This window comes from Carettochelys insculpta, chromosome 18 (genome assembly GCF_033958435.1).
Source record: "Carettochelys insculpta isolate YL-2023 chromosome 18, ASM3395843v1, whole genome shotgun sequence".
Taxonomy (NCBI): Eukaryota; Metazoa; Chordata; order Testudines; family Carettochelyidae; genus Carettochelys; species Carettochelys insculpta.
The window spans coordinates 28,941,240-28,966,602 of record NC_134154.1 but is presented as its reverse complement, the minus strand read 5'-3'; the positions used below and the strand labels follow the sequence as shown (position 1 = coordinate 28,966,602).

The following is a 25,363-nucleotide window of genomic DNA, read 5'->3' as shown; positions in this document are numbered from 1 at the left end:
TGTCGGAGGCTCCAGCCACTGTGGCTTCCTCCAGCCATGGCGGTTGGAATCAACAGCTCCTCCAGCCGTGGCAGTGGCTCCAACCATGGCAGCAGTGGAGGTTCTGGTTAGTTACCTTACATACTTCTTTGGGGAGCTGGTGGATTTAGTGTACTTCAGGACCACCAGGGAGTGGGGAGGGTCTGGTGGACATTGTTTGGTCCTGAAGTCTGCTAAATCGGGGTCTGTAAAATTGAGGGTTTACTGTATTAGAGTCTAGCTATACTGCTTCCCCTTTATCCGCAAGGCTTATTACCCTATAAGAGAAAGCTATCAGGTTGGTCTGACATGATTTGTTCTTGGCAAATTCATGTTGACTGTTACCTGTGTTACTCCCGAGGAGTAAAGGGACTTCGAAGTAGCCCGGGCATTTTGACGTACCGGCGCATTAGCAGTGGCTACACGCAAGCCGGCACTTCGAAGTTTGCCGCTTTGAAGTTGCCGCGGGGGAGAATTAGCTTAATGAAGTGCAGCATGTGCACTGCAGCACTTCACTAGTAATCTCCCGACGCCCTACTTGCCACGCTCCCTTCAAAGTTGGGAGCTAGTGTAGGCTCAGCTGGAGAAAAAGCATTAGCTGTTCATGCAGGGGTGGGCTGTAGAAGCCAACCCCAGCTATGAGCAGCCAGCCACTGCCCCATGCTGCCAGGCACACCGGGATGGGATGTGGGTCAGGGATGCTCTCTGGGGGGCCTTCACTAGGGAACCCCAATGACCCTCTTTCAAGCACCTTCCACCACAACCCTCCACCACACAGCCACCCCACACATGCCTGGAGGAGCTGGAGGGGGTGACAATCACAAGGGGGGCCCTCCTCATCCAATGATGCCTTCAGCTCCTCCACCTGGTTCCTGGCTGAGGACCCTGTTTGATCCTGAGGCTCCAGCTCTGTCTCTGTCTTGAGCCCAGTTGTGCCCACTGGGGACTCCAGATCAGCTGCCTCCTTGGGGCCAAGGAGTCAGTCGAGGTCATTAAAGTGAGGGTAGGTAGTGGTCCCTGCTCCTCCTGAGCAGCTGGCTGAGTCTGTAGCCCAACAGCAGGCCTGCTGCAGTTCTTTTACTTTTGAGCGGACTTGCTCTGCCATGTGTGGGCGGTAGCTGCGGTTGCTGAGCCTCATGGAGAGCTGGGCGAAAGCCGCAGTGGTCCTGTGCCAGCCACTCATGTGCAGGAGCACCTCTTCGTCCTCCCAGAGGCCGAGCAGATCTTTCACCTCAGCCTTGCCCCAGGGTGGGGCCTTCTTTTTCTGCCCCTGGCTGCCCTCCTGGGATCCCTCTGCTGGATTAGAGGGGGGCCTCGGGGGGGGGCGTGCAGGGGTCCTGGGAGCTTACCATGAGGCCGGTAGGGTGTCTCGCTGGGCTGTGGAAGCAGCTGCAGGGCATGTGGCTGGGAGTTCGTGTGCATGTGGCTGCCAGCCCAGTCTTAGCTTCCTGTAAGGGGTTTCCAGGTCCTTGCAACTTTGAACATGGCCGGAGCCGGAGACCATAGACCCTCACTGGTTCTGGCAAGGGCGGATCCATGCTCCAGGTGGCTAGCACTGTGGAGGACCTGCCCTTTCAAAAGAGCAACCTGCAGAGCATCTAAACACATCCTCTTTTGAAATTGAATTGAAAGAGGGCACTTTTCCTGACACAGGAATGGAAGAGCGATTTTGAAAGGCATGCTACATTCCTCCAAAAATAATTTCAAAATAGAATGTTGTGTGTGTAGATGCTCCACAGGATCTTTCCAAATTAGCTGTCCTTTTGAAATTATTGTCGGAAGAACTTGCTAGCGTAGAGTCGGCCTTGGGGCTAAGGATTCCCTATGGAGCCTCAGAGTTGACGTTATTCAGTAGTCATAATATACATATTATATTATGCAGAAAGGAGAAGTTATGTATACATTCACACATAGTTACATTATTTCCAGCTCTAGGAAAAACCTGCAGAAGGAGAATATCAGCAGAAGAAAAGTGTGCTAGGTTAATGGTGTATTCTCTTTGATAATATGGTTATATATTTTGCACAACTATTTCACTCAAGTTCAGGTGCGCACGTGTATATAACTACCGTGAGATGGGTGCAACATATCACCTTTACTAGGCAATCTGTTGCCTTCAGAAACTGCTCTAATCTATCTCCAAACTATGGACTTGCCCTGCAAACTTCATCCATGTGAACAGCATACAGTGAGTTCACACCCACACGTTTGCAGGCTTCAGGCCTTAGAATGGCATTTTCAGAAATGTGCAGGTGAGTTAGGCACCTACCTCCCATTGATTTTTGAAGGGGGAGTCAAGCATCTAACTCTTTGAGAGTCAGACCAAACAGGTTTTGCTCTAACCTGTCTTTCACCATAACTATGTGTGTGGGTGTTGTCTGTCATTTATCTACCTTAATTTCAGTTTCTGAGAAACCCCCACCGAAGAAGGCCGCTCTACAGGTCAGCCAGTAAATAGCTGGGCATTTAGGGATCCTCTGTTGCCCCTTTTATGAATAGATTCACCTTAGGTAACTTTGAACCTGTTTCTCTTTGTGACTCCTCGTTAGAATGTTAACCACATTTTCCTATAGGGGTTAATATTTCCTGAGACGACATCTTCCTAACGAGCAGATGTTTCTGCATGAAATATTGATCAGAGAGACTGCAGCCTTGCAGGGTAAGAATCACAGGAAATACTGGAGGAAAAATACAGGAGACACTGACCCTGCTAAAATAACAGTGGGAGCAGGGAAGTTGTGAATCTCTGTGGCCAAAGCAGCTGCCTGCTCTGGACCTCCATCTGCAGCTGCTGCTTTCTCGCTGTCTTCCTCAGGTTCTTTTTTTTTTTTTTTTTTTTTCTTTCCCCTCCCGCCCTTCCCCCGCTCTCTTGGCTGCCGCTTTGTTTCGGTGGCTGCTGGTGCAGCTGCTGCTGCTGTAGCTGAGGGAGCTGTCCAGCAGCCAGTGCTCCTGAAACCCCAACATCTCTCCATTAACCACAATGTAAGAGCAATGAGAGCAGCTCTACCAAACCCAGCCTGGCAATGGAGGATGATTTATTTCAGCTAAGACAGCTGCCGTAAGTAACGCCGGGAGACAGACACTCAGGGATTTTTTTGTTTGTGTGTTTCTAAAGCAAACTGCAGAGTGCGAATCGGTGATTTTTGTAATTGAAACTATTCCTGGGAAATGGCTAGGCCACAGGAAGCAGGCTATTTTCCTAGTCTATCTGCTCGGGTTCAGCATCCTTGACCCCCTTGATTTGCTGTAGGCAACTGTTTGTTGTATTAACTCACTCCATTTTTATTTTTACTTGAACTTTGGGTGGGTAGGTGTGTATGTGGGAGGTGGTTATATAATCTCCGAGGGTGCTAAGGGTTCTGGTGAGAGAAAACATTAGCAGTGCATTTGCAATGTGGATTGCATCTCTAAATAACATCGTGCCAAGGTAGGCCTCCTCCTTAGCCTTCTACTTCATGCGGCCAACTGATTGCGGACCATTCTGTTTCTGCAAAGGGCATGTTTGCAGCAAGGGCCACTGGTGTTTGTAAACTCTGTCATTCAAAGAAGCAGACATTGCTGCACAGAGAATGCTTGTGCATGACAAACTCCGTGTTGTTTGTACCTGAATACTAGATCTGTGCAGATAGCTGATAACTGGATTGCTGGCTTTGTCATTCTGAAATGCTTTCCTTTCTGAATGTGCAAAGTGCCCTTTAAAAATAATTACATTTTCTCCATGCATTGCTGTCTTGCTGTTTAAAGTGGATCCATATTTATAAAACATTAACTCATGAAGGCAGAGAATAAAGGATTGAACTGAACTAAAATATTATTGAGATTATGCAAGTTAAATGATTTAGTTAAATATTTAATCAATCAGTAGAGAGAAAAGATGCATGTTTTCAATAGGCCATCTTTTTCTATTCTGCTATTTCAGTGTACTTAATAATTACCTACAGTGCCTTTCAGTGTAAGAATAATTGGATTTATTCATGATTGTGGGGCCTTTCACAAAAATGCAGCTCTGTAAGGTGCTTCAATAGTAGAGAATTTCTGAGGTATGCATCAGTAAGCTCATCACTGTGTTTTTCTTCTGTTTCAATTAGTTTCACAGTTCAAAAGCTCTGTTTCATTCCTTACAATAAGGTTCTGTACCAGGTTCCCCAGTCTTTACTCAGGCAAAACTCCCACTGAGGTCAATAGGATTTATAGATAATTTACTATATATTTGTACAGTATCTAGCGCCATGGGGCCCCAGACTGGTCACTCGTTAGGCACTATCTCAATATTTTTGTGAGAGAACAATAAATAATTATTAAAATGTGGGCTTTAGGATCAAGTTCACTGTTAAGAGACAGGCATTTCTTATATTTTTGCATGTAACCTAATAAATAACCTGTAAGAATAGTGATATTTTCAGTTATAACCCCAAAGGAGTAATTGGATATGACAGGTCAGATCCAAAGCCCATTGAAGTCACTAGAGGTGTGTCCACTGACTTCAAAGGACTTGGGTCATGCTTTGGGAATCCCAACATTGTAGCATGTGTATTTACAGCTAATGGTACACTTAAAAATGGCAAAACTACAATAGAAAATAAATCTGTTCACTTCCCACATAATTAAAGCTGATGCTTCTAAAGCTTTTGTTCGTAAAACATAAATGGAAGATTCATATTGCCTTTTGATAATAAAAATCTTACTGAAGTACAACTTTCAGTATGTGCTTGTGGGCATACGTGACTACATATGCCTTCTGTTGACAAGATAACATTGTTATAACAGCAATTCTCGGGAATACGTAAAGAAGTAGAACATTATTTCATTCATTTTTTAAGGCAAACAAAGGGAAATTCAAAGCAATTTGGTTTTACTGAGATGAAAATCCATTTGAGAGAACGTACAATTAAATGTGAAGATGGATTTGAGCATAAAGCGGACCTTAGAAGCTTTTTTTTCCCTATGAATATAAAAATCCTTTACATATCGCACATTATTAACAGACCATGGGGTAGCTACTAGTTCCCCTGAAGTTAATAGGATTTTGCCAATAACTTCAACAGGGCCAGGGGTTTGGTCTGGTATAGTTAGGTTTCAAATTTACAAATGCATAGATTTTAAAATAAAAATGAACGAACATCTCTTGTTCGTTTGCTTACCTGTCAAGACCTGAATCAGACCAGGGCTTCTGTTTTCTCCTGTTTCACCTGATAATATCACTAAAGAAATATAAAGAAGGCAAGGAGTTAATGCAAGGAGACCATTATGTGTGCAGTGGATCAAATCCTGGGATACTCTTTATGTCCAAAGACCCCAAAACATATTAAAATGTTTTGCAAGCCAGCTATCCAAGGGAGCAGTAGCAGTGATATTCCCACATGGGTAGATGCTGGACCTTTCCACCATCCATATGCAGCAAAGGTCTTAGAGATGAATGAATAGAGGTCTCCAGGTGGTAGGTAATGGGGGAACTAACACATGTGCCAGAATGGGTCAGCAACGTGGTGCAAGGGAAGAATAGGCTATGTCTACTACTCTTATGAGCTGCATTAGTGGCTGTGGTTCAGATGCATAGACAGTTTGGTGGGATGAGGCCGAGGCTTTCCCCGTGGTGTTTTTTTTCATGGATCAAAGATCTTTCACATGAGTTTTGCTGCTTCCAACATTTTGCCCTATTTTAGGTATGGTAGTGTCATCAGCTCTTGCCAGTACTAACATCTTTCCAAGTATAAAGTCTTCCATTTCACCTTTAAAACTGTCATATTTGCATGTCTGACTGCATGAGCTGCAGCATGCTAAGATGCTTGGTAGGTATTTGATGTTTTATTCTTAAAGAGAAGGAAAAATGAAATCACTGCTGATCTTTATTCTGGGCTTAAAATATTAGCGTACTGAAAATCAGAGGATACATATGAAGACTGAGATAATGTATTTAAAAACAGATGCCCCAAATAAACAAAACAAACCCCCTTATTGCATTGAAATACAAGAGGGTATGAGTGGCTAAGGTATACAGATTACTCACATGTGACAAAGAGTAGGCGTAGAGTGAAAAAAGGTTTAAGCAATCTGTGACATAAATGTTGTGCATTTTGAATAACCCTATTACAAAATACTTAGCCGTTAGCTGTAGCCTGATTTTTTGGCACATGTGAAGGTAGAAAAATAGAAGATGGATTGTTCTTGGCTCTAAGCCATAGAGCGGCAAAGGATACAATTGTGACTACAGGGAGTACCACTGTGGAAAAGGGTGGAGAAATGCTTGTGAGCTGTGTTCTGGCATATGCTGCAAAACCCAGTGTGATGGACTTTTGCCTAGGTAGACATCAGTTTTAACTTTCTAGTCTCAATTATTTTGCCATCATTTGTATAGAGTAGGAAGGGTAGGAGAACCATCCACTGCCATGAGGGCATACAGTGTGTATCCAAAGACTAGAAGAGACGCCTGGTGAGAAGAGAGAGAATTTTGGTTTCTTGGGAAGTATTTATTTATCCAGCATGCCCGGCAGACCTGACAGCCACCACAGGCCCTGGGGCAAGTTGGGAGGAGAGCCTGGTTCCATGCCTCTGGAAGGGGTGGGACCAAGGCCAGAAAGCCCAGAGGGCTAGGGAAATTAGCCCTTAGTGCCTCTCAGATTACAGTGCTGTCCTCCGCCCCTCACGCTCATTGCTGTGTGGAGTGGTGCAGCAGTACTGCCTTGGTACTTCAAAGGGGGCTGGAGCCCCAGCCCAACTGCCTCCTTTGCCCACTCCTGTGGGCAGGCTGGAGCAAGTGAAAGATAGGAGAAATGCTCAGATGCACCAGACAAGAGCCATAAAACAGTATATGTTTGCTAACTGGTACCTTGTTCATCAGACCTCATATCTCTTGTAACTATTTGAACTTTGATTCTGCAAGTTCTTTAAAGTGCACAGCAGGTTGTGCAAGATTTTTGAACAACATTGAACACTGAGCAGAGACTAAGCAGTGGTGCAAATAAGGGTGGATAGTAGGCTTAGCCCTTCACGCTGAGCTGAAGGTCCCAATTCCTCTGAGTAGCTGCTGCTTGACTCTTAAAAAGACAGCATAAAACGGTGGAGTGTAGAGACATGGACTTAAATATAATCCTCATTGTGTGCTCACTGCTCCTTTGGCCTCTCTCCTACTGCTAGGCAGCAGAATTTGGCATTTGGGCAGCAGCAGTCTCATTAATGCATGACTAGGTTCGCTTGTGTTCCCTACTCATCATTTCATATCTTGTGCTTATTCTGCACTTGTGCTGTGCAGGACCAAACTGTTAATGACTAGGGTTGGGAAGTGATTATTGCATTTGTCAGACTACAACCCTGTACACTGAAATAAGGAATAAGTGTGGTAGCAGTATGTGTTTTCTTTTTTCAAAAGACTCAATTAAAATCTATTACCCAAGATAAGTCCAAAATAATTTTCAAGAAGAGAGCAAAAAAAGTCTTTTTGATTTCCAGTGGTTTTTGCCTACATGATCATGTAAACATTGCCTTCTGTTTTTGTACACGGTGTGTAAATCAAAAGTCTATAAATCTAGAGAGAGCATATTTATTCCTCATTTGTTATACTACAGTAACATGTCTCCATTTTGTTGTATGGTGTTAATATTTATAGTCCTTAGCAAATCTCCTTTCTGAAAGCAGCTTTATCCAAAGAGAATCTATTTCTGAAACAATTTTACATGAATAAATATGCCCAAATCTTGACTGCTTTGCTTTGAGCAAAACCTGAGGAGGCTAACATTCAAAATGGCAGTTATAGTAGTTTTACACTGGTTTATTTCTCAGCTGTGAATTTATATTTTCCGGTGTGAGCTATAGGAATCCTCTAAAATTACGGATCAAGGGTTCAAAGCTTTTGCTGTGTAGTTAATAACAGCAAAAGAAGCTTGACTATATTTATAAACGCTCATTAAGTATTTGATTGTATGCAAGAAAAATAAAATTCTGCTTGATATCTGTTTAGAGGCAGAGACGTGCATTGTGGTTCTTTGCTGATTTGTCTCACAGTTGCAGTTACTTTTTCAGAAAACCAGGAGGAAAGGAAACAGTGCCAACTGCAGGCAAAACTTTCTGGACGTTTTCTTTGCTGGTTGTTGGTGTGATTGAAATATAAAGTGAATCTTTAGGGCAGTGTTATAGTAGTGGCTTGTATAAGAGCTGGTCTTAATCCCTAGAAGTCTCTTAAACATTGGGTTGCAATCTTGTCCTGCTGCATGAAGTAGAAGAGTCTACTAGTCTCTCTTTCTCCCACAACTGATACCTGCACAACACAGGGCAGATTTTATCTCATCAGCTCGGTGCAGGGCAACATACTGAAGTCCTTACTTGGTTTTTACTCGTTCCTCATTCAGGCAAATCCGTGCAAATATTCCAAAGTAAGGTGTGAGTAAAGAAAGAGTGAAGACCAAATAAGGGCATCTGGATTTGATAAGTAAGGTTTAAAGTTTTTGGCTTGTTTACATTGATTACAATCATGCTATTGTCATAAATTAAGATAAACAGAATTACTGGACAACGTAAATGTGCCCTGAATCCTCTGAGGTGTTGAGATCTTGTACACTTCAGTTGGAGTTGAAGATTTCCCATACCTTAAAAGAGGTATTGAGCCATGAGATTCAACTTTTGTTCCATGCACATGGTCTAATTTAATAAAATCAGAAGTGTACTAAAGTAGCTTGCTTTCTGTCACCCTATCAGAAGATGGATCTGCAGAGCTACCAAATAAACAAGAGTTATTCTTTACATATAGTTGTTTGTGTTAATGGCATGGAACTGGTGGTTATTTTCGGCTGGTGATTTGCTTTTTGGCTACCTGTCTGCATGCAGACAGGCACATGTATTAAATAACTTAATGTCAGTTAGTTTCAAGTGTTTTGTCCTTGTTGTAGAAATGGACTACATTTAATTTTCTACATTGTTTTCAGGTGGTTGATTTGTGCCTCAGGGGACAAGCAGAATCTTTAAATTTGGCGGGTAGCTAAACATTACATAATGATGCAGGATTCATAAAATAATTCAATATTACAAAACAACTGGCTTGTCTGTTCTAAATGGACCGTGCTCTTTTTTCTAGATGACCACTGCAATAGACCTGTCACTACAATACAAATCTTATAGCTTTTACATGTTATGTCTTAAACTGAGCTTGTGCTTTTAGCATTATAGAACTGGTTAACTTTTGTTCAGGTAAATGATTAGAATTAACGTAATTGTGTTGTTTTGTGTTTCTGGAACCTCAATATAATAAATGAAGTGTTACATGATAATTTTTAAAAATTAACCCAGACATACTAAATGGCTAGGGAGACTGGTAATGTGACAACCTGTTACATTTGGTCACTACTTCACATTCATCCCAAGTTAGTTGTGAAAGTAAATGAACATTGTTACTCTCTGATGGTTGTAGGGCAACCTGTGTGATTTGGTGATTCTTATTTTGGTTCCTGGGATACAAGTATGTGTATTAGCAATCATAACTGGGCCCTGCCTTGCTGGCAATCTCAGCATCAAGGCTGGGGATTCAATGAGTCCTGAAAATTGAAGTTCATTCTTACTCTTAGAGGTGGTCTTTCCTGTTCTGGGTTGAGATTAGTTTTTAGGAGGGTGTGGGGATATGAACGCATATGCACTTCACGTTATACCTCCTCTGTGACAGAGGAGTAGTTCTTCCTTTTCCTCCATAGCACGCTTCCTCACTCCCCTTGCCCTCTCTGAAGGGAAACCTTTTAACCTAGCATTAGCAGGTTCTTGATGGCCTGCAGGCGCCAGTAGCCTGTTTTCTCCCTTGCTTCAGGTAGGCTGGTGATTGACTCCAGGTACCTGCCTGATTGAGCTGAAGGAGCCCCTGCCCTTGTTGCTCTAGGAGTAAGAAACTATTCACCCAGTGGCCAATAAATTTGCTTTCCACCAACCTCCTGTAGCCAACTGTTCTGGGTCTGCCACAATAGTTAATGAAAGCATTGAAGTCAAGACATCACTTATGGTCTTTAAAGCCATGAATGATACGTAGCTTGAATATCTAATAGCTCACCTCTTGTTTTAAGATAATCTGGGAAACATTCACTTTCAAAACCTAAATATGAATGCTTAATATGTCAGTAGTCAACTCTGTGATTTCAGTCAGATGGTTAGATATCCAAACACTCATCTGTTGTAGCTGCAAAAAGTAGGGAAATAACAGGAAGACACTTTTAAAATTAAAGTATTCTGTCTCCAGTAGCTGAGCACACAACTTAAAGCATGATACAAGGCATATTTGTTTTGCTTAGTAGTTGATTAATTGGTTTTCGGTTTGTGTTTTAATCTCAAAAGGTCCTGCTACCACAGCAACAGGTATTACAGAAATTAGTAGAGTAATAACGCATAATAACAAAACAGCTAAATGAAACTTCAGCCAATCATATTGATGTTGGAGAAAAGACTTGCAGGAGCATTTACTCTCATTTCTGTATTCTTAGGGTGGTCAAGTTTCGCCGCACAGGGGAAAGTTCCAGGTCAGATGAAGATGCTGTTTCAGGAGAGCATGAAATTCAGATTGAAGGTATTCGGACAGAACTAGAGGCTATAGAGCTAGAAGAAGGAGCTGCAGTACCTAAGGAATTTGCCAATCCAACAGATGGTAAGCAGGACGCTGGTACTTCTCTTAGAAAAGGAGATGGCTTCTGTGTTTCCCTCTGACTGTTGTCAAGTCCGATTCTGCTGGATTCAAAGGACTGAAAACCCTTTAAGGCAAAATAATAAACAACAATATGGATTAGTTATGATTCAGCTGATCAGCAACTAGTTAACTAAACTGTCGTGTAAGTGGGTTGGATTGTTTGTATGTTATCAGGACTGGAGCCAAAGCAAAGCTCAAATCAAAACACACCTGAATTGAGGGGATGATCAAAGTATGAACCCAAACCTGGATCCAAATTTTCCAAACACTTCCTGTCTTCATAGCTTGCAAAACCAAAACTCTGGATCGAAACACTGCAAAATTATGGACTGGTCAAGATCTGCATCTGAATTTGTGATCTTAAACTCATGCCTAGATATTGTAGATTGTAGTGCGATATAACTGACATATTCATAAGCTCAAATTAATCAAAAAGTCAAATGAAATCATATTTAAAATTTATTGCTTGCTCCTGATAACTGGGTTTGGGCCTGAGCCCTTACAATGCTATTTCAAGAGGATGGAGGTTTAATTAACTTGGCATATTAATTTCTCAGACTATTAAGGGCTAAGATCAAGTGTATTTTCAATTATGTGATGGCTGAAAGCTGATGGCATCTGACAGTTGTTTGATAGCCTTATGATGTCTGCTGATGCGTAGAGTTGAGTAGTTTGTGGAATTGTTCCATAGCCTCTTTGTTCGAGGCATTTCAGCACTGAATGCTAGAGGTGCAAATTTTTCCTTAGGTACTTAATAACACAGTACAAATGGGATTAAGTTAATTGAGAATGTTCTGTTGACCTAGTATTAACAATCATAGTGTAGCTGGATATTTTTTGCATATCCACTTCTGTTCAATATTTTTCCTGGCCGTTTTCCACTACATCCTCTCTGTATCCATCATGAGAAGAACACAACCCACCAGTCAGCAACACTGTGGCGTCCTTGGGTTCAGGAGAATTATCAGTTTGCTTTTGTAGCCCTTCACCTTCTTTGAAGTGGGTCTTGAGTCACCATGTCTTTCCCCTGTCTGGGAGGGCTGGATAACTTCCCTTTAGAACCGACTACTACTGCTTCTAAATCATCTTGCCGTGGTCACTAGAGCAGTAGCCCCTGGCTCATCTTCAGGGTTGAGGGTGAAGTCTCTGCAGTGTTGCTGGTTCTCATTGGCCCATAGTACAAGATGAGGAAACTGAGCTAAGCAGTCCAGCTTATGTCTCCTGGGACAGTTACCAGCCAAGGGAGCTTATTTACTTAAGAGGCTGATGTAATTTGAAGCACATACACCACTTGGGTCTATAGTGTGGGCTGGGTTTCTGTTCTCTTCTTTGTTTCTTCTCATTCAGGGAGGGTGGAGGATGCAGGATGGAATTCTAAAGTGATATGCCTTCCCTCTCCAGAGTGCTTTATTTGAGATTTCCTATCTCTCTGTGCATTTTCTCTGCTGCACAGTTGTGCCTTGCTATTTATATGTTGTACTCTAACTTTCCCAAAATAGTTTCCAAACCTGGGTGAGCAAAGAGCTCAGCAAACCAGGGGAGGTCTGGGCCTTGCATTAGTATGGAGAGAATTTCCATTAGTGATTAGCCTTATAGGGAACCTCAAAAGCATTGAAGAGACATACAACATGCTGACACACTATGGCTACGTCTACACGTGAAGCCAACATCGAAATAGCTTATTTCGATGTAGCAACATCAATGAGTAACGTCTACACGTCCTCCAGGGCTGGCAACGTCGATGTTCAACTTCGATGTTGCGCGGCACCACATCGAAATAGGCGCTGTGAGGGAACGTCTACACGCCAAAGTAGCACACATCGAAATAAGGGTGCCAGGCACAGCTGCAGACAGGGTCACAGGGCGGACTCAACAGCAAGCCGCTCCCTTAAAGGGCCCCTCCCAGACACAGTTGCACTAAACAACACAAGACACACAGAGCCTACAACTGGTTGCAGACCCTGTGCCTGCTGCATGGATCCCCAGCTGCCGAAGCAGCAGCCAGAAGCCCTGGGCTAAGGGCTGCTGCCCACGGTGACCATAGAGCCCCACAGGGGCTGGAGAGAGAGCATCTCTCAACCCCTCAGCTGATGGCCGCCATGGCGGACCCCGCTATTTCGAAGTTGCGGGACGCGCAACGACTACACGGTCCCTACTTCGACGTTGAACGTCGAAGTAGGGCGCTATTCCTATCCCCTCATGGGGTTAGCGACTTCGACGTCTGGCCGCCTAACGTCGAAGTTAACTTCAAAATAGCGCCCGGCGCGTGTAGCCGTGACGGGCGCTATTTTGAAGTTAGTGCCGCTACTTCGAAGTAGCGTGCACGTGTAGACACGGCTTATGTTTCTCAGATACTTGGGTGGGAAACCACATATTGCTTTCTGAAAATCTTAGCACTGGATTATTTTGGACTTGATTTCCAGCTTTATGTTGTGTTACAACATTAGCTGATGTTTTACTTTCTTTCTTTAATGAGGGCATTTTTATTGGTGAAGTTGGCTTTGAATTTAGAGTTAGTTGGTACTAGTAAAACTTGGATACTTCAACTGATTTCAACCACTACAAAAATAAAAATGTATTTATATAGACATCAGTTTATTCTAAAGTTTAGATAGATGTGGTTTGTAATGTGCAAATAGTAAACATGAGGGCTGTGTCTACATTTGCAAGTTTGAAGGGGGCTCTTTTGAAAGATCCTACAGAGCAGATACGCACAAAAAGTGTTGTTTCAAGAGTAAATCAAAAGAATGTGGTCCTTCTTTCAAAATCGCTCTTCCTTTCCCGTTTCTGGAGAAGTGCCCCCTTTCGAAAGCTTCTTTTGAAAGAAAATGCATGTAGACACTGCACCAGGCCATTTTTTTTTTTGAAAGAGCAGTCCTCATGGGGCCTGATTTTTGGACCCCTCACCTGTTCTTTCAAAAGAGCGGGGGCTATGTTGACGCGCTCTTTCAAAAGAGCAGATCGGTTTTTTGATCCACTTTCTTGTGTGTGGATGCGCTCTTTTGAAAGAAGGTCTTCTGGAATAGCTTCTTTCAGAAGATCTCTGTAGTGTAGATGTGGCCAAGATGTTTGAGATTCTTCATCTGAGACATAAACTGTGGTCTGACTCCTATTCATAACCATTTGAAAGATTCAAAACTTAGTGGACATTTTTAGAAGCAGTATCAGTGACGGTCTATGTGTCCTGAGCAAACTCTGAGCTCCAATCATTACATTCTCCCCCCCCTTGATTCCCTTTTTAATTTTAATCAGATAAAATATCCGTCACTTTCTGTCCTCTTGCATAGTATTGCTTTATGCTGTTAAAAAACTGCTATGCTTCACTTCAAAGCTGGCTGCAATTTCAGTAGTGGGTGAAACAACCCCTTAAACCTAGCATCAGATCTCCAGCTTGTACATATCATTGAAGCTCCTCCAAAGTCATCAGGGCTACACAGATTTTTATAAAAGTACTGTAAAAATGTTAGATGTTATATTAATATTTAGAATGACTGTATCTGGGAAAATCCTCAAAGAAAATAAAAGTTTGCCTGAGTAGAAATGAATAACTAAATAAAGCCCTAAAGATTTAGCCCAGTATTAAATTGTTATTTTACTTAGATTTAATGTTAGAAATCTAGTCTTAGAGCATGACTGTTATAGTGAGGGAGGAATGCAGTGCTGATCCAGAATTGTTAATTCTTTTCTAGATACTTTTATGGTGGAAGATGCGGTGGAAGCCATCGGGTTTGGGAAATTCCAGTGGAAGCTATCTGTTCTTACTGGATTAGCATGGGCAAGTAACTGTTGCCAAGAGCAATGGCGTGATCAGCCTCTCAAGGAATTCATGTAATACACTGAAATCCACATGATGTATTCATGCTCTGGGGACAAACCAAGAAAAATTTAAGAGCAAAGACTAGTGATTGAAATGTTAACAATGACCAGAATCAGAACTGGGCTGGAAAGAACCATTAGGATCCTGTACGCCAAAACTTTGCTTCATGATGCAAGGGTCCCAAATAACATCTGCAGTAAATTGAGCTCACTTTTCCTTAAAGACGAATGAGAGATTTTACCATATTTATCATATTAGGAAAAGTGTTCTGTATTCTTTGTGAATTCATCATCAGCCTGGGTTTTCCTGATAACTGAAATATCCATGATGTACCCCAGCCCAGGGCTTCTCAGGGTTGCTATCTAGGGCAAATGTGTCTGTTTTCTATAACTGTCAATTTTTTGGTTATAAAGATTACAAGAACCCTCTCGGTAATATTTTTAGCTAAACGTGTCTAGATCAGTGGTGTCCAATACAACTTAGTAATCGCCACAGTCACCCCCAGAGCCAGGTGCATGTGCGGAGGTGGCAGAGGGCGCTCCATGTGTGTGGCTCTGAGGAGCCACATTTAGCCGCAGCGCTGTGTCCAGTTCACCACATGTGGCAAATGGAAAGCACATTAGACATAGTGAATCTGGATCCTTCAGTTGCTGGTTATTGCCCATATATAGGATTACAGTCTGCCCTGATTTAAGTCCCGAGTAACTTGGGTAGATTTTGGCCCATAGATGTTTTCTCAAAGTATATGGACCAAATCCATAGGTGATATATACAAGGACATAAATTATATGGCAGTAAATAGGTCTAGCTCAGTCTACTTTTAAGGGCGTTTATAGCTGTTACGACTCTTGAAACTCCGGAAAAGGTATTAAAACAGCTTGGAGTCCCTGAGACTCGCACCTCTTTATGCATCCCTTTTGAATTTGGCTCTTTGAATCCTACCTATTAAAAATATGATATTTTGTACACTTAACTCTTTAGCATAGCAGACCATCCCAAGTCTATGGGAGAAAGTGTTCATATCTCAGTGCAAAGTTAACGCTCAGAAAATATATTGCTTATTTCACTGCCCTATGCAACTCTGCAATGCAATATCTGTCTTTCAGTGTTTTACCTGGACAGCAGGAGTGGCTTCAGTGGGGAGGGGTTAACTTAAAAGAGAATTATAATTGGCTGTGACAACAGGAATATTCAGGCAATCATTATATGTTCTTTATTACTCTTCTAGATGGCAGATGCAATGGAAATGATGATTCTAAGTATCCTAGCTCCTCAGCTTCATTGTGAGTGGCGATTACCAAGCTGGCAGGTTGCATTGCTTACATCGGTAGGAAAAATAGCTGACAGCTCCTGTATTCTGTAAGGTTTTTCTACTCATTGCTGTTCAGACATTATAGTTGATATCACAATGTAAAAGCTTTTCATGCCTTTGCACAGAGGAGGGGACTAGACTAGTATGGATCTCTCTGACTTTGGCTCACTTCTGTTGTAGGAGCCTCTCTTTGACAGAATTTGATAATATGAAGCTCAGCCAGAATTGCAGGTTTCACCTGGTGAGGGTTTCCATTAAGTGTAATTTCTGGACAAACCTATACATTGACACAGGCTCATCCCCAAACACAGTCCCCTACTCTGGCTCATAGAAAAGGTTTGGGAATTTTGACCATCTCTTCAGTGAGCCTTCTTTCTCATCCTGTTGAGAAAGTGTAAGCTCCTATGTATATGGAAGGACTGGGAACACTGGGGTAGAGAGGGATTGTGCTGCTTGAGCTGGGCCATCTAATAATCCCTGAAAGTAGAGCCCTCAGAGAATGGTGCAACAGTGCTGGAAATGCAAGTGGCGTTAGGGATGAAAAAACCCTTTTATAGGACATGAATGGATATGAATTACAATTGTTGGGTTTTTTTGTGGTCTATACCTTAACTCCTAAATTCCTGTAACATTTTGCTCTCCCGTGGCCTCTGATGGCATTTTGGACTGTACTGATATTGCACAAGTTGGTAAATATGCTAGATACATGTTTACCAAATAGCCAGTGTAAACATCGTGCCTTTCACCTAACTTCATGATTTAGGAGATCAAACCAATCCAACTACGTGATCTTAGCCAGTGTTTCAGCATAGCACAGTTTTGATATCAATCTGTACAAAGTCTAAAGGATGGAGTATCCTCAAATGTGAGGTGAAAGCTGCTAAATGAATGACTTTGAAGTGAACCCTTTATTGCACCACATACTGCCTGAGGCTACAGTTCTTTCTTAGACAAAACTCCCATTGAGTTAGTTGGATTTTTGGCCATGTGAAGGCTGCAGGATCTGACCTGTAGGTGCATCTTGGCAGTTTTTGTAATTAACTTCAGTGGGACAGGTTTTTACCCATTTGTTTATTTGTGATGTATGCTATATTTACTGTAGTGTCACTGCTATTGAAGATACAGTTTTTCTTTAACATTATAGTCTTTATAAGTGACTTCTCTGAAGTTGTAAAATCTAATTATATCTCCATTCAAGGACACAGTTACATCACCTATGAGACCAAACCTAACACAAATTGCTGCTGAAACTGTAGATAAGAGGCTAGAGAGAAGCTGAGTGAGACATACCTAGTATCACCAGGCATTCAGGGTTGCTGCAAGTTATTGAGCACTCTAGCGTGATCCTGTAAAAAGCATAAGCCCTTATTTCCTTGTAAACAAGTTCATAGCCCCATTAAAGTCAATAAGACTTAAATATAGGCCTCATTGCTTTACAGGGGCTGAACCAGAATACTTAGTATCTTGCAGACTCGATCTTTAAATGAGTTGTATACTAACATACACATTGTAATTTCAGTCACAGAGTATCTCTCTGGACAGGGCCTTAATGACCTTTCATTTATTAGCATCTTACACTAACTATGCACTTTCTCATAATTCCTTGTCACTCCATTTATCAAAAATAGGTGGGTAGGGTTTTCAAAAATACTCAATGTCAGTCTACCTGGTCCCATTGAAGTCAGTGGTGAAACTTGCATTGCCATCGGTGGGCATGGAGTTAGTCCAGTGTTGAGTGGTCTTGAAAATCCTATTTTGTAGATGTGAATCTCCTTTAGTAGAAACCAGATTGACAGCACCTCATCTTAATAGAATAGAGACAGTTAAAGTTTGCATTTTTGTCTGATTGTAAAGTTGTGCAGCTTTCTCTTCTGAGCTTTTCTCTGGAAATGTATATGTGATGTTAAGAGGAAGATTATTTCTCACTTTCCACAGGTGGTGTTTGTGGGAATGATGTGCAGCTCTACACTCTGGGGAAACATTTCAGACCAATATGGCAGAAAAACTGTAAGCTTCCAATTTTTACTGGAATAGGTGCCATTATAGTGCTGTTACAGTGCACTCCATTTGAGTGCACAACCTTGCTGAATTGCATAATCCACATACTTGCACAAGAGTCAAGCAGTCCCAGGCTAGCTCAGTTTCTGCTCCCAGTGAGAGCACCAGAATTGTAACAGTAAATTAGAGGTGAGAAAAGATAGAGTGAAGTTAATAACTGTTTGACTGTGTTATAAAGTTAAGCATGTTTTTTTTTAAAAGAGTCTTCATGAAATTCTGGACTCAGGCTCAGCAATGCATTAAAGCACATGGTAATTGTTCATGTTGTACACACAGTATGCTTATTTTCTTGTGCAAACTATAGGGATTTGTGCTCACTGAGGGCCACAGGCTTGCAACAGTTGCACATACATTTGTGCAGTCTCTTTGGACTACGTATTTTGAGCCTAGCTTTATGAAACCTTGACTCCCAGGTTCCCAAAGCTATTCTCTGAAGGTACTTTCTGTGCTTCTTGATTTAGAAGAGCTGAGTATTAGTCTGTAAGTTTCTAATCTGTTTTATAACATCATCCTTTTTCTGTTGTTTGTTAAATGCAGGGGCTAAAAATCAGTGTGTTTTGGACCCTGTATTATGGGATCCTCAGTGGTTTTGCACCAGTGTACAGTTGGATCCTTGTGCTCAGGGGACTGGTGGGCTTTGGGATTGGAGGAGTACCTCAGTCGTAAGTAAATATTCACATGTCAAAATATTTCCTTTTTCATTTTTCGGAACACTGAAATAAAAGCGTGTGTGGAATTGTGTATGTCATTCTGTGAAGGACTTTCTGAACCTAAGTTGCTCTAAAGAGGCTAGCACTGCTATATTAAACTCTAGGAAGGCTTTTGAAATGCACAAGATTTCTGGGAGGAGGTGATTAGACTTCAATGCCTAACACATCCTTCTGAGCAAATTGGGTGGTTGAAGAGCAGCATCACATTCTTTTAGACTATTCAGTTTTTCCTATACTAAACTAAGGCAATTAGCTGTTGATGTTCAGTCTGCAGATCTAGAGCATGAGGTTTTAAAGCAGTCAGTGGATTAGATCAGTTGCTTGTGTTGGTGCTTTTACACAGAACAAGTGGAGTGCTAATCATAGTAGTTCTGCCTCCTACAAACAGATGGAGCAGAACAGACCAGATCCTTCTCCGTCCCTTCATGTGTTCAGGAAGTGAGAGAACAGATAGAGTGAAACTCTCAAAGAGCCATAAAATATCCTCAGAGCAACTGCTTAACATTTCATTTCTATGTGATGAGGCTGAATTGTGGCAATACGAGGTCATGACATAAATATGATTAGAATCTGGAGTCCCCTGGAACTTCGTGAAACTATGGATTCCTATCCAAATCTGACCCTAGACTTTGAGCCTCAGGCCCATCTATGTGATGGACCCAAACTGGAATTCCAAATCCAGACAGCCTCCAACTTGGAACAGGATGACAGACCCATCTCTAGTCACAACAGAGAATCAGGACAAAACTCGATGACTTAGTGGGTCCCCTCAGGAAGAGGCTCTCTAGATTTTCAAGGGGAATAACCCTGCTGACCCTTGCTGTAAGCCAGCGTCAGCAACCTTTCCAAGGCAGAGTGCAGAAATTTGACTTTTTGACCTCTGTACAGACCAAGTGCTGGTGATACGTTTTGAAGTCTGTAATAGTCCTACTTACAACAGCTTTGTTAATAAACAAATTAAGATGCAGAGCTCTCCCATTTAGGTGGTGGTTGGTAGCATTAGCTGGTCTTTTGTTAATCCACAGGTGGCACATCTGTGAGCCAGCTCCCCACTGCATGTGGGAGGAGGGGCGGGGCTGAGCTCCCATGTCACATTCTGATGAAAATCGGTTTGCGTGCCACTCTTGGTATACCTGCCAGGGGTTGCTTATCCCTGCTATAGGCTGAGTATTGCTGTTTACTCTCCCCTTCCCATTTATTCTCATTGCTGTTTCATTGCAAGAGGAGCCTGACTTAGACTCACGGCTCAGGGATTTGTTTATGGGGTAACTCAATATCTTGGGGTAACTGAAGCTTTTCTAGTGCAATTCCCACAAATCCAGATAAAGGAACCACAGCTCTTATAGGCTTCGGTAATGCTGTTAGTACATTTCCATTGCTCTTTAGGCTCACTCCACTAAGCCTGCAAATATAAGCAGCGTGTGAACCATGTGTGGAAACTAGAAAAGTCATTAATCTGCCACACGTTTATCAAGTGTGAGCCATATTCTGCTTCACCACTTCCCATACACCTTATTCAAGGGGCAGAAGAGCAAAAGATGCAAAGCATCAGAGTTAATGCTTTGAACTGCGAACATTGCATAGAATCATAGAACACTAGAACTGAAAGGAACCTAAAGAGGTCATCAAGTCCAGTCCCCTGCCCTCATAGCAAGACTGAGCACCATCCAGAGTCTATAGACCATCCCTGACTTGTCTTTTTAATTTATTAATAGATAAATCTAGTTAATGTCGTTGTACAGAAAAAGAAACGAAGGCACAGGTAGGTTACACGGCTCACCCAGGGTCAGAAAGTGAGCCAGTTCTACAGTCTCTGGCTTTAATTATAAGAGGGTCTTATTGGCAATAGTGCAAAATTTCTGTAGAGTCATTTAATTCATAGAATTCTGTGATTGTATTATTGCATTCTGTAATGCATTTTGGGACAGAGATTTTATGAAAAAATTCTTATTAAAATAATGTTTTTGTGCACTTACAAAGGAACCTTACTTATTACATATAGGAGCACATTTATTTGCATGTGTAGGAGCTGTATATGGGAATCTATGACCTCCCAATGGAATCTTACTATGAGATACTATATGACACTGAAGCTACTATATATTTTAGAGAGTTTGTCTGTTTGATCAAGAACTCCTCCTAAATGGTAAGAACTAGGGTCACCAAATACAGTATACAACCTCCTCTTATCATAACTGAAAGCAACATAAGAGTTTGTTTGTGCTAAAAAAAATGGTGTGTGCCTGAAATGTGATTGCTTTCATAAAACAAAACAGAGAATAGAGAATTACCAAATCAAGTACAGTCCTCAAAACTGACATAACTGAGCGAATGGTGAAAGAGACTGAACCAAGGTGAGCCAAGAAAATAGGATGAACCTGGAATAGTACTGCATCTCAAAAAACCTCATGGAAAAGAGAGCAAATGGAGAAATTTGGAATAGTTCTCTGCTGTAGCACAGCTAAATCAATGCTTAAGGTTTGAAAACTAGAAGAAAATGTTATTGAAAACCAAGCTAACTATAGCCCTTTTTTTATTAAAACACAGCAAACAAGAGTCTGTAGGGATGAAGAAAAAACATTTGCTGGAATTCTCACTTAAAATTTACTAAAAAAACAGAAAAAAAATCCTTTAAGAAATCCAAAATAAAATTAATTTAATAAAATATCACTGTATCTTTGAAAAATACAAGCATTTAAACAAAGCAGGTACATTTTCCTTCTATTTTTAAAGAAACTGAGTTAAGGACCTAAGCAATACCAGATTCATATGTTAGTATGGCATCATTATCAGGATTTACAACTGCCCACAGATACAAAAGCAGGAGATGCAGCGCATTCCCTTAAAAAGAACAACCCACACACAACTGTAATCAATGTACTCTATTGAAATGGTCTGCATTTCATTCAAGGACTATGCTCGCCTGCTTTTAATCACTGATTTAATATGATATTATTTGCAGCACCATTCATTGGTTAAGTGAGCTCTGTGAAGTCACTGAGAGCTTAGACCTGCACCTCCGAACTGAGTAAGACCATAGAATCATAGAACACTAGAACTGGAAGGGACCTCAAGAGGTCATAGAGTCCAGTCCCCTGCACTAGTGGCGGGACCACGCACTATCCCTGACAGATGTCTGTTTAACCTGATCTTAAATGTCTTCGGTGATGGAGATCCCGCAATATTCTTAGGCAATTTATTTCAGTGCTTAACCAACTTGACAGTTAGGAAGCTTTTCCTGATGTCCAAACAAAACCTCCCTTGCTGCAGTTTAAGCCCTTTGCTTCTTGTCCTAACCTCAGAGGCAAAAGAGAATAATTTTTCTCTCTCCTCTTTGTAACAGTCCTTTAGGTACTTGAAAGCTTTTATGTCTGTCTTCTCTTTTCCAAACTAAACAAAACCTGTTCTTTCAGTATTCCCTAATAGGCCATGTTTTCTAGACTTTTAATCATTGTTGTTGCTTTTCTCTGGATCGTCTCCAGTTTGTCCACATCTTTCCTGAAATATGGTGCCCAGAACAGGATACAAGACTCCAGATGAGGTCTAATTAGCGCAAAGTAGAGTTGTAGAATTATTTTGCAGGTCTTGCTCACAGTACTCCTTTGCACTGAATCCCACTGTGTAAATTCCTGTCCAGACCAGAGCTTTGAGCAAATTACACACTAAGGTCTGCGAGACCTAAAAGGTTTAAATGAGATTACAAAACCCCAAAGAGGATCAAATTCTCTCCTCCATTACGCTGCTGTCATCCACATTCAAATACATAAGATTGCTTTGGTATAAATGAGAAAAGACTCAGATCCAGTGTCTATAGTCCTGCTGGCAGTGTGGGCAAGAAATGGTTTTTATATTGTCACTGTGGTGTATGGAAGTTTTAATAGGAAACAGATTAAATGCTTGAATGTAGCTCAGTGTGCTAACATGACACATTTCTCAATGTTTGTCTTTACAGGGTGACCTTATATGCTGAATTTCTTCCAATGAAAGCCAGAGCAAAATGCATATTATTAATAGAGGTAAGCAATGTAGCTTACAGGGTCAACTACGCTGTCGTTTGTGTCTACTCAATCCCACTGACCTTAGAAAATTCATTACCAGCTGCAATAAATAGATGGCTGAATCCAGTGTCAATACCAGTGTCAGAGTACTGCCTTTAGCCCAAAATGTGTTAAAATAGAAAAAAGGCATGAGTTCCTCATGGATGATTGAAGGCAGTCAGGTGTTACTGTTGAGAGAGCCGTTACTTCATCTGTGCTGTGGCTTTGAAAGAGCTGTCCCTGTGAAATCTGCTCCTCCCCAAATTCAAATAGCCATTAAGCAAAATGAATCTTCTAATGAAATTAGAATTAGTTTTCTCTGCCTGATCTTCACTAAGTAGAGTTCAGCAGATAAGCAACTTTCTTCCATGGTGTTGGTATTCTCTTTACCATTTTCTTGGTCTGGCTAGTTCTGAGCACTCTGAATCCATGTGCACACCCAGTAGAATCAAAATAGGTAGTTACAAGAAAAGGAAATTAGTCCTTGAGAAAAGAAAAATCGAAGAGGAGGAAATAGTTGGTAGACCTGGGCAGGTTTCATGACAGAGTATCCCAGCTTTAGCCTTATTGTTTAGTCTCATTTCTTTCCTTTTTTTGCAGGCAAAACTCCTGTCGATTTTGATAATTTTACCTATGAAAGGAGAACAGGATTCTAGATCTCATTGCAGTTAATCAAAATTATACTTAGAGATGAATTATACTGAGCTAGTATATTATGTCTTGGTATCAGTTGAAGGGATCTAGAATCATGTCTTAATCATTCACACCATAAGGAGTTTGCAACTGTTTTGAGGATACTGTATATGATGTGAAATATACATGGCCAAATTCTACTGTCAAGTGACATTATTGAGGCAGTACTCGTAAATCACAACAGAGTTTGGTCTATCGTCCACAAATAAATCTGACTTGTTATCTACCTGTCTACAAGTTTTCCATAACAAATGAATACATCACACTGACCTTTCTGGAGGTGAAATTTAACTTGTTTGAAACTACCAACACGAGTAGCAGAGTATGTCCAATAACATGAAACTTTTTTTCCCCTTACCCAGTTTTCAGTAACCTGAATTTTAGAATGGAATGTGGAATTGTGAAATGCTTGGAACAGAGGAAGTATTATGGATGAAGTCTGAAGGCAAAAAGTGCGCAAATATAGAAAAGCCCTCCCACATATAGAAAATAGCTTCATGTTTCAAAAGAAACTGTCTTTGATACCAGTTAATTCATCAACATTTAAACACAGCTTTCCAGAGAACCCTGGTGATATATTTTTAGAGTTGAGCTCGTGGAACATGAGAAAAAAAATCGCATTCACAAATGGCTGGATTCCTCACAGCTTACATGCTTCATCCCTGATTCACCAACAGTTTCTACAGTACAGAGTTTACAGATGCTGCATCTTGGCAGGGAGTTAAACTGGATGACCCTGGCAGTCCCTTCCTACCCTATGATTCTGTGATTTTTAGAGCTTCAGGTTGAAGAGGGCATTAATAGAGATGCTCCTTCTCCTTTTTAGCTTCTGTGCTGCTGTTAGTCATACAGCTCAGAATTCTTTTATGCCCCCTTGTGACCATTTCCTTTTTTTTGGTTTTGCAGGTCTTTTGGGCCATTGGGACTGTATTTGAAGTCCTCCTTGCAGTGTTTGTGATGCCCACTCTTGGCTGGCGTTGGCTGCTCATTCTTTCTGCTGTTCCCCTCTTGCTGTTTGCCATCTTGTGTTTTGTAGGTATTTTTCACAGGAGAAATGTGTATGCAGCAGCAAATATAACATTTCAGTCCAAAAATATAGTTATTATGGAGCCTGAGTGGAATTATGGCAGCGATGAATTTTCTGATGGCACCCTGATAATAAATCTGAAATTATGATGTAAATGATGCTGTTTCAGTAGCTAGTAACAGTAGGCTTCTCCGTGAGAATTGTTATGATGTAATGCTTGTAATCTGATGCCCTGTTGTAGAATGCTGGTAGTGAGGCGTTTTGTGAAACCAATCAGAGCTGGAATTCTCTCTCCAATTTATTCCTGACATTTTAGTCATATTCACCAGAATCAACCCCTTAGTCAAATTAAGATAGGTTCCTTGTGGGACTCAAATAATTTTACTACAAATCACAACTTCCATCTGGTCTATTGTTCAATAAAAACTCTCAGAGTTCAGGGTAACCTCTGCATAATGTGATATCTACATATTACAGATCAGAATCTTAAACAGATTCACGTTAGTGACACTTGAGTTTCTGTGTACTCTTAGATGAAAGTATATGTGACAGCACCCCACTCCCTTACGAGCTATATATACACTCCTGTGTGAATAATAATTTGACTGTTCGGATGGTTATTTTTCAGACATTGTCATTTTTTCCAGGAGTCTCTTCAGATAGTTACATGGGTGTTTAAAATCTTATCTATTGAAAAAAGCTTAAAATGGACAGTTTTGAAAAACTTCAGACTCTACTAACTGCCTGTTTTGCCTTTCCTCCTGTGAATGTAACTGTAGCTGGTTCTGGCTCCCGGAAGAGCTCCTCCTCTTTTAGGTCAGTGGGAGGCCATCCTGCTCCACCGCCACGAGTACCACACAACCCCCAACTCACTTGTTTGGGTGGGGTTTCCTCCTGGCCTCAGGTGGTTGAGAGGCAACAATACCAAACCCTCTGCCTTGCTTCAGGCAGGTGCTGGGGAAAATTAGCTCTTGTCAGGGCCTAGCCCAAGGTCCAGGCAACAGCAGACCCACAGTCTTAGAAGGCCCCTGGCCCTCGCTCAG

The 25,363-nt window shown here is 41.5% G+C and overlaps 1 protein-coding gene across 3 annotated transcripts in view; it reads left to right on the top strand.

The window, feature by feature from the left end:
- The window catches only part of SVOP (SV2 related protein), a 42,137-nt gene that overhangs the window by 4,105 nt on the left and 12,669 nt on the right, over positions 1-25,363 (top strand). For all 3 annotated transcript variants that reach the window (XR_012648009.1, XR_012648010.1, XM_075012685.1), the window contains exons 2-8: positions 10,467-10,627; positions 14,356-14,441; positions 15,712-15,810; positions 17,731-17,802; positions 18,391-18,515; positions 22,516-22,579; positions 24,200-24,325. Coding sequence is in view for 1 of the 3 variants with exons in the window: in XM_075012685.1 (XP_074868786.1) it covers positions 10,467-10,627; positions 14,356-14,441; positions 15,712-15,810; positions 17,731-17,802; positions 18,391-18,515; positions 22,516-22,579; positions 24,200-24,325 (733 nt within the window). In the remaining 2 variants the exon portion in view is untranslated. The remainder of the gene's footprint in view (positions 1-10,466; positions 10,628-14,355; positions 14,442-15,711; positions 15,811-17,730; positions 17,803-18,390; positions 18,516-22,515; positions 22,580-24,199; positions 24,326-25,363) is intronic.